We start from the raw sequence: 9,207 nt of genomic DNA, 5'->3' as shown, positions 1-9,207 counted from the left end.
ATACTGTTATTTACTGTCAAAGACGGCACCAAAAAAAGCAGATGTGATCAGGTCGATGTGCGCTCATTAAGAGGAAATGCTTTAAGGCAGCAACCACAAGAGTACATGCAGACGCTCGCTTAGTGTGTGTCTTTGGTTGTGAGCGAATCATTTGCTGTTACTACAGCTCTCTGGTAGCACGTAGCTGGTGTCTATGATTAAGGTAAGTAGTGTGTTTTCTTTTACAATGATTTTCTTTTTGGCACTGCTGTCAATGCCTGGGTGAGTATTCTTTATCTTGGGAAGAGCTGTCTCTGTTGGGGGTATGAACCTTCTCATCCGCAGGCTCTCTAGCTGGCTGGCTAGCTCTGGCCTGGCCTTGGCCCTTACACTGGTGGTGTGCCATTTGCACTGTATGAAGAGGGCGTTACGAGCCCCTAAAAAAGGAGGACCAAAATGTGTTATCTTCCCAGAGCAGCCACTGGCAGGGCTGCTGCGCTCCAGCCCTATCTGGAAGAGCATACCCCATCTTAGTGGGACGCTCACCCAGTCTCTCTCTTCCCCCCCCTCCCCCCTCCTTCCCTGACAGGGAGCAGTCAGCATGGAGGATACCACAGCCATAGTCACAGCCACCACAGACCAGTAAGTGTTTGGCCCTTATCAGTAGAGATTACCATTGTTGGGTGTGATACGTCATTCCAACATGTTCTTAAGCCCTTTTTGAGGTGTTATGTTTATTTATCTTTAACCCCTATTCGAGCCACATTGCAGTACTGCTAATCCTACATTAATTTCTATACTTTAAATGCCACTGCCGTTTCTGTTTGTCTTTGTTTATCTCAGTTGTGCACCAGTCACCAAAGCAGCATTGCAGCAGGCCCCAGGTTATGAGGAGGAAGCCGGGGGCTGGGACATAGGAACAGGAAGTGCAGGTTGGAACCCACAGAGTGCTGCTGCTGCAATGGAACTTCCCGTTCTCACGCAGCCTGGCTTGGGGGTAACCAAGACGACAGTGACCACGATCACTCAGACTGGAGGGGACTGGAACAGCAGCCTGTTCAACGTGTGTGGAGACAAGACTACATGTGAGGCAGACATAGCCCTGGGCTTATCTCACTGCATTGCACACACACTCGGGCTAAGTGTGAAAGTCAAAGTTACCAGTTTGGGTAACTGAACGGGTCAAATGGTGGATGGCTATACTGCTGTCTTACATGGGCCTACTCCCTGTTATGCTCTACCTTTTGTTAATTAAGGAAATTCCGTGTTTTTTATGGAGGATTTATCATGGAGATGACGATTCTCTTGTATGATACCACATCAAATCTATCAACACTCTGTAGGGTTGCTAAACATGTATTTTAAGTTAAAGTTGTCTAACCGACTACTACTGTCTTGTGGAGAATTGCGGAGAACTAAACTTAGCCCTGTGTTTCTCTCTTTCTGCCCATGCAGGTCTCTTAGGGGCCTTTGTGCCCTGCTGCCTGGACCTGAGTCTGGCCCACCACTATGGGGAGTGTCTGTGTTTGCCCCTGCTTCCTGGCTCCACGTTTGCCATGCGGGTGGGCATCAGGGAGAGATACAAGATACGGGTGAGGATTGTTACGCAATAGTGAAGAGGAGGTTTATTGGGTGTTATTGAGGTCGATGTCCGTGTGGAAATTGGCGACGTCATCACGTTTGATTAAATATAACACTGTGGGTCCAAACTTGCAAGCGTTTCGAAAAAGTTTAAGTTTAAAATTTAAAAACTTCACCAGCCGGCAGTCATTATTTCCTGTAGAAAGTTAAGCATCAGCCAATTACAAATGTTGATGTAGTTGGATGTGATCGAACATTTCCATGAGAGCGTCCTTGACAGATATCAAACGACACCATCTGCTAATCGAAGGTACTAAAACACGTACTAAATTTCAACTGGAGGAATGACAGTGTAGTGAGCCTGGCTCCTGGTAGTTTTTGCAGTTTGCTACAAGTTTGACTCCCAGGTGAGGTATTGTTTTTTTCCCTTTGAAATGTAGAATTACATTTAGTGTGTAGTGAAGGGAAGTGCAGCCAACACATTGAAAATGAAGATTAAGAATACATTTAATGAGGAACTGCATCTTTCTATAGCCTTATAGACAAGCACTGCTAATAATCAAGTTTATTAGGCCTACAAACACTGAGTGTACAAAACATTAGGAACACCTTAGTAATATTGAGTTGCAACCCTTTTGACCCTCAGTTGGCTGAATGTCCTTTGGGTGGTGGATCATTCTTGATGCACACATGGGAAACTGTTGAGTGTGAACAACCCAGCAGCCTTGCCGTTCTTGACACACTCACACCGGTGAGCCTGACACCTACTGTACTACCATACCCCGTTCAAAGACACTTACATCTTTTGTCTTGCCTATTCACCCACTGAATGGCACACATACACAATCCATGTCTCAAGGTTTAAAATCCTGTCCATGTCTCCACCCCTTCATCTACACTGATTGAAGTGGATTTACCAAGTGACCTCAATAAGGGATCATAGCGTTCACCTCGATCCCACCTGGCCAGCCTGTCATGGAAAGAGCAGGTGTACCTAATATTGTTTACACTGTGTATATTACATAGATGTGCACGCTGCACTTACGTGTACAATGTTTTATATACATTATTAGAATCATCCACTTCGTCACATATGCGTAATTTGAATCGAGCGTTGAGGACCTCAAACCCACAGTTAATGTATCCAATTGATTAACAATTTACCTGTTTAGTGGTGTACTGTATGCCACCTGGCAGTGGTTGTAATGGAGCTACATGACAGCTATTTGCCAAGACCATAAGGCTCTTCCACCTTTTTTACAATGTAGGATACACTTAACTGTTGTATAGATCTCATTTTATATTTTTCCCAAAAAAGCACATGGATGTGTTTTGAAACGGATAAGTAAAAACGTGGGATTTTGTCATATGTGCAAAAACCTGCCTCTTGAACATTAGTAGCTCGTAGCCTAGTCAAGGATGCACCATGAGATATTGTCACACTACAATTGTGATTGGCCAAGTGGAACAAAAGAATACCTTAAAATATCCCTCTTATGGCCAAGTTGACCTATTTTCAGAAATGGATAGCTTGGATAGTTGTATCTGCATCTTTGTCAAAGTGTTGTTATTGACAGCCTTGTTCTGTCCAATGTTCTCTACCTATATAGTACTCTAAATACCCAAATTCATGTTAAGTTCAAAATAATACAAGATAAAAATTGCAGCATTTAAACCAATAAGGGTTCGGAACTTTAAAGCCAATTAACTCAATCATCTTTTTGCAGATAGAACCTTATTGTCCCAAACTCTCAAATACCATTGGTTGGTGGATTTAAAGTCTGTCTTTGATAGGCTGATGCAGAATTGTACATAATCACTGCCAGGAGGTCAGGTTAGCATAGGTCTAAATGTGCCATGTAATCTAATGGGAACAGATAACATGCAGCGTTTTAACACATTCTACTTTAATTGGCAGAATGTTTATTTAAACGTAAACTTTTTGTAATGTTCGCAAGTATGGACCCTGGGTGTAAGCAAAAGTTTGAGTATGACCTTGAGTGTGTTGACGCTAGAGACTTCCTGTTTCTTTGCATGGGCTCCGTCTCAATCCACTGAATCCGCTGGTGTTGGCCAATCGCCTATGCGGTAGACAGGCCTTTCCCAAAATCGGTGTTTGTCAGACATGAGAGGATGCAGAAAGGTTACTTTTCACAAAAACATCTGAAGTCCGAACGGTTTGAGCCAGAAACGATTTGGACCCCACCATCAAACTAAGACTCTCAGGAACACGGATATGGCGGCTGTTTCGTAAAACTCTTCTGACTGTAACCCAGTACCGGACAGTGAAAATGAATAGGAGATACTGTAGAATGTGCCAAAACTAAAGGGGTCAAATTTGAGTACAGTGGCAAGAAAAAGTATGTGAACCCTTTGGAATTATCTACATTTCTGCATGAATTGGTCATAAAATTTGATCTGATCTAAGTCATAACAACTCATCTAAGTCACAACAACAGACACAGTCTGCTTAAATTAAACTAATAACACACAAATTATTGTATTTTTCTTGTCCATGTTGAATACATAATTTAAACATTCACAGTGTATGTTTGACAAAGTATATGAACCCCTACACAAATGACTTCTCGAAAAGCTAATTGGAGTCAGGAGTCAGCTGACCTGGAGTACAATCGTTGAGACGAGATTGGAGATATTTTTTAGAGGTGCCATTCCCCATAAAAAATATTCACAAAATTTGAGCTTTCTATTCACAAGAAGCATTGCCTGATGTGAACCATGCCTCGAACAAAAAATATCTCAGAAGACCCAAGAATATGAATTGTTGACTTGCAAAAAGCTGGAAAGGGTTACAAAAGTATCACTGAAAGCCTCGATGTTCATCAATCAGTCCATGGTAAGACGAATTGTCTATAAATTGAAAGTTCAGCGCTGTTGCTACTCTCCCTAGGAGTGGCCATTCTGCAAAGATGACTGCAAGAGCACAGCGCAGAATGCTCAATGAGGTTAAGAAGAATCCTAGAGTGTCAGCTAAAGACTTAAATAAATATCTGGAACATGCTTACATCTCTGTTGATGAGTCTACGATATGTAAAACACTAAACAAGCATGGTGTTCATGGGAGGACACCACGGAAGAAGCCACTGCTGTCCAAAAAAAACATTGCTGCACGTCTGAAGTTCGCAAAAGAGCATCTGGATCTTCCACAGCGCTACTAGGCAAAATATTCTATGGACAGATGAAAATACAGTTGAGTTGTATGGAAGGAACACACAACACTGTGGAGAAAAGAAGGCACTGCACACCACATCAAAACCTCATCCCAACTGTAAAGTATGGTGAAGAGAGCATCATGGTTTGGGGCTGCTTTGCTGCCGAAGGGCCTGGACAGCTTGCAATAACTGCCGGAAAAATGAATTCTCAAGTTCATCAATACATTTTGCAGGAGAATGTAAGGCTATCGGTCTGCCAATTGAAGCTCAACAGAAATTGGGTGACGCAACAGAACGACGACACAAAACAGAAGTAAATCAACAGAAGAAAATATGCCTTCTGGAGTGGCCCAGGCAGAGTCCTGACCTCAACCCGATTTGAGATGCGTGGCATGACCTCGAGAGCTGTTCACACCAGACATCCCAAGAATATTGCTGAACTGAAACAGTTTTGTAAAGAGGAATGGTCCAAAATTCCTCCCGACCATTGTGCAGGTCTGAACCACGACTACAGAAAACGCTTGGTTGAGGTTATTGCTGCCAAAGTAGGTTCAACCAGTTATTAAATCCAAGGGTTCACATACTTTTCCCACCCTGCACTGTGAATGTTTACACGGTGTGTTCAATAAAGACATGAAAACTTGTAATTGTTTGTGTGTGTGATCAGTTGAAGCAGACTGTGTTTGTCTATTGTTGTGACTTAGATGAAGATCAGATCAAATTTTATTACCAACTTATGCAGAAGTCCAGGTAATTCCAAAGGGTTAAAATAGTTTTTCTTGCCACTTTGTATAGATGTTCCTGAGCTTTCTTATCTCTCAGATATAGGACAGACACTTGAAAAAAACAGTTCCTTTTGATGTGTTTTTTTACTATCAGTTTTGTCATGTATGAATGTGTTATTCAATGCGTTTCTATGGCTACAACAGTAAGGCCAAATCCAATGTTTCATCAAATAATTTTGTAATATTTGTTTTCATACCTACAGAGGTCCTAAAATGTAAGATCAAATAGCTAAATGATCCACGGTATGACAGTCTTAAAACAATTGCAAATGTTAGCTTAGTAGATATTGCCCCTAAAGGCTTAGAGACCCAAGAGATGACCTTACTGGGCACTCCTACTCATTCAAGGGTTTTTCTGTATTTTTACTATTTTCTATATTGTAGAATAATAGTGAAGACATCAAAACTATGAAATAACACATATGGAATCATGTAGTAACCAAAAAAGCATTAAACAAATCAAAATGTAATTTATATTTGAGATTCTTCAAAGTAGCCACCCTTTGCCTTGATGACAGCTTTGCATACTCTTTCTCTCAACTAGCTTCACCTGGAATGGTTTTCCAGCAGTATTGAAGGAGTTCCCACATATGCTGAGCACTTGTTGGCTGCTTTTCCTTCACTCTGCGGTCCAACTCATTCCATAACATCTCAATTAGCCTGTTGGGTGATTGTGGAGGCCAGGTCATCTGATACAGCACTCTCCTTCTTGGTCAAATAGCCCTTACACAGCCTGGAGGTGTGTTGGGTCATTGTCCTTTTGAAAAACAAATGATAGTCCCACTAAGCGCAAACCAGATGTGATGGCGTATTGCTGCAGAATGCTGTGGTAGCCATGCTGGTTAAGTGTGCCTTGAATTCTAAATAAATCACAGACAGTGTCACCAGCAAAGCACACCCACGCCATCACACCTCCATGCTTCATGGTGGGAATCACACATGGGGAGATCATCCGTTCACCTACTCTGTGTCTCACAAAGACACAGCGGTTGGAACCAAAAATCTCAGATTTGGACTCAATCAGACCAAAGGACAGATTTTCACCAGTTTAATGTCCATTGTTCGTTTTTCTTGGCCCAAGCAAGTCTCTTCTTCTTATTGGTGTCCTTTAGTAGTGGTTTCTTTGCAGCAATTCGACCATGAAGGTTTGATTTACAGTCTCCTCTGATCTGTTGATGTGTCTACTCAAACTCTGAAGCATTTATTTGGGCTGCAATCTGATGTGCAGTTAATTCTAATGAACGTATCTTCCGTATCTTCTAGGTCGTCCTTTCCTGTGGCGGTCCTTATGAGAGCCAGTCATCATAACGCTTGATGGTTTTTGCAACTGCATTTGAAAAAACTTTCAAAGTTCTTGAAATGTTTCGGATTGCCTGACCTTCATGTTTTTAAGTAATGATGAACTAACGTTTCTCTTTGCTTATTTGAGCTGTTCTTGCCATAATATGGACTTGTTCTTTTACCAAATAGGGCTATCTTCTCTATACCATCCCTACCTTGTCACAACACAACTGATTGGCTCAAACACATTAAGAAGGAAATAAATTCCACAACTTAACTTTTGACAAGGCACACCTGTTGATTTTATTTATTTTACCTTTATTTAACCAGGCAAGTCAGTTAAGAACAAATTCTTATTTTCAATGACGGCCTAGGAACAGTGGGTTAACTGCCTGTTCAGGGGCAGAACGACAGATTTGTACCTTGTCAGCTCGGGGGTTTGAACTTGCAACCTTCCGGTTACTAGTCCAACGCTCTAACCACTAGGCCCCAATTGAAATGCATTCCAGGTGACAACCTCATGAAGCTGGTTGAAAGAATGCCAAGAGTGTGCAAAGATGTCAACAAGGCAAAGGGTGGCTAGTATGAAGAATCTCAAATATAAAATATATTTTTTTAGATGTTTAACACTTTTTTGGTTACTACATGATTCCATAGTTTTGATGTCTTCGCTATTATTTTACAATGTTGAAAATAATAAAAATAAAGAAAAACCCTTGAATGAGTAGGTGTGTTCAAACGTTTGACTGGTACTGTAATATCATTGAAATTATGTGGAAACGACGATTCAATCAGTGTGTGCCCAGTGGGTGGTGTCATGGGCACAAAAGCAGTGTTCACTCAAGATATTTAGGTTGGACTTTGCTTGTGTACAATGAAATGTTTCACTCACATTTACTTTCGCTCTCTCTACTAACAGTTGATCACTTTATTTATTTTGTATGGCATGCGGTTGGCAATTTGTTTATGATTTGTTTTGAAAAGACTCAGAAAAAGACCATGCCACCACATTTGTTCTGCAGCCAGGCTTAAGATAGCTAAGCACCCTTTCACCAGAGACCAAATGTGACCAGGCCCTGTGTGTGTGTGTGTGTGTAGGGCAGTGTCTGTGAGGACTGGACCACGGTGTACTGCTGCTACCCCCTGGCCATCTGTCAGATGATCCGAGAGATGAAGAGGAGGATGAAGAGCCAGACCTACCAGGTGTCCACTGCACTGGAGTGCTCCTGACAACATGGCTGTGCACTAGGTTCATTAATCCAGGTTAGGACAACATCGCATGCATGTATGTTATGTGATATTAGAATATTCATGACCTAACCTTGGTATCTAACAACCTTGGCTGTGTATAGAACCTTCATAGGCTCATGTCACTTCCTTTGTACATCACATGTGTCTGCATATTACTATGTCACAGATGTTTATGTTGATTATTGCAGATGTCTGAGGGTCATCATACTACAGGTGCCCATTTGGTTTCTTATGAGCTCTCATTATCCAAGGTTTCTGAAGACTTTCCTGTTAAAGACGAGTCTGTATATGTTAAATGGATGGTGAGTTGGTTGAGTCAAGATCCATTTGGTTAGGGATAATTTTATTTTATTTGGGAGTGGGGACTTGCAGTAGGTTTAGTGTTTTAGCCCATTTAGTATCTGTAACATCAGAGCTACTTTACCAGACAAGGGTTATAAATGTTTGTAAATTAAGTTCACAGCCAAGTTTATGAAGCAATCCATGCACGCCATGAAATAATAAAAACCTATTTGCGTATTTGTTTTATTTTCTCATTTTATCTATGACAATACCCTGCGGCTGACAATCACGTTAATCTAATTTTGTACGTTCCTCTCTAAACCTCTTGCTAGTCAGCACCAGGATATGAAAATGTTATTAATTTACAAAGCTGGGATTTATCTAAAGGCTGAGTATGCAATTTGTGAAAGGTTATTGATGTATTTTTTTATTTGACCTTTTATTTAACTAGATAAGTCAGTTAAAAACAAATTCTTATTTACAATGATGACCTACACCAGCCAAACCCAAGTTCCTTTGGTCTGATGTACATCGACTGTTTATTGCTTCATACAGCATTATATGTTGAATACGGAACTCATTTTAAAAGTCTGCTACAATGATTTCATAAAAGGAAGTGTAAGTATCAAAATAATCCTTGCCATTTAATCTCCCTGGATTAGAACAGCAGTCTATATGACAGCCTGTGAAGAGGATGGCTAGCTGGGAACGCTAGGGTTGCAGAGCTACTGGTATTTTACCAAAGTTACCATCTATGGTAATGTTGGTAATATACAATACCAGTCAAAAGTTTGGGGACACCTACTCATTCAAGGTAAAAAAAAAATGTAGAATAATAATGAAGACATCAAAACTATGAAATAACACATATGAAA

General features: G+C 41.0%; 1 protein-coding gene across 2 annotated transcripts; it reads left to right on the top strand.

Annotated features, from left to right (window-relative positions):
- The first annotated feature begins 45 nt into the window (after window positions 1–45).
- Window positions 46–8,569, top strand: LOC110537772 (PLAC8-like protein 1). Of its 2 annotated transcripts, none has more exons than XM_021624148.2 (5): window positions 46–202; window positions 569–621; window positions 823–1,064; window positions 1,435–1,571; window positions 6,782–7,084. In XM_021624148.2, exons 1-5 carry the CDS (start codon window positions 194–196, stop codon window positions 6,824–6,826), a joined length of 486 nt encoding a protein of 161 aa, XP_021479823.1. In that variant the 5' UTR covers window positions 46–193; the 3' UTR covers window positions 6,827–7,084. The 2 variants fall into 2 exon arrangements, with proteins under 2 accessions (XP_021479823.1, XP_021479822.1); XM_021624147.2 differs by lacking the exon at window positions 6,782–7,084 and adding an exon at window positions 7,898–8,569 and having other exon boundaries at window positions 47–202.
- Window positions 8,570–9,207: the final 638 nt, after the last annotated feature.

This window comes from Oncorhynchus mykiss, chromosome 12, assembly GCF_013265735.2.
Source record: "Oncorhynchus mykiss isolate Arlee chromosome 12, USDA_OmykA_1.1, whole genome shotgun sequence".
Lineage (NCBI taxonomy): Eukaryota > Metazoa > Chordata > Actinopteri > Salmoniformes > Salmonidae > Oncorhynchus > Oncorhynchus mykiss.
Note: the sequence above shows the minus strand (reverse complement) of the source record. Positions and strands in the feature narration are given on the sequence as shown.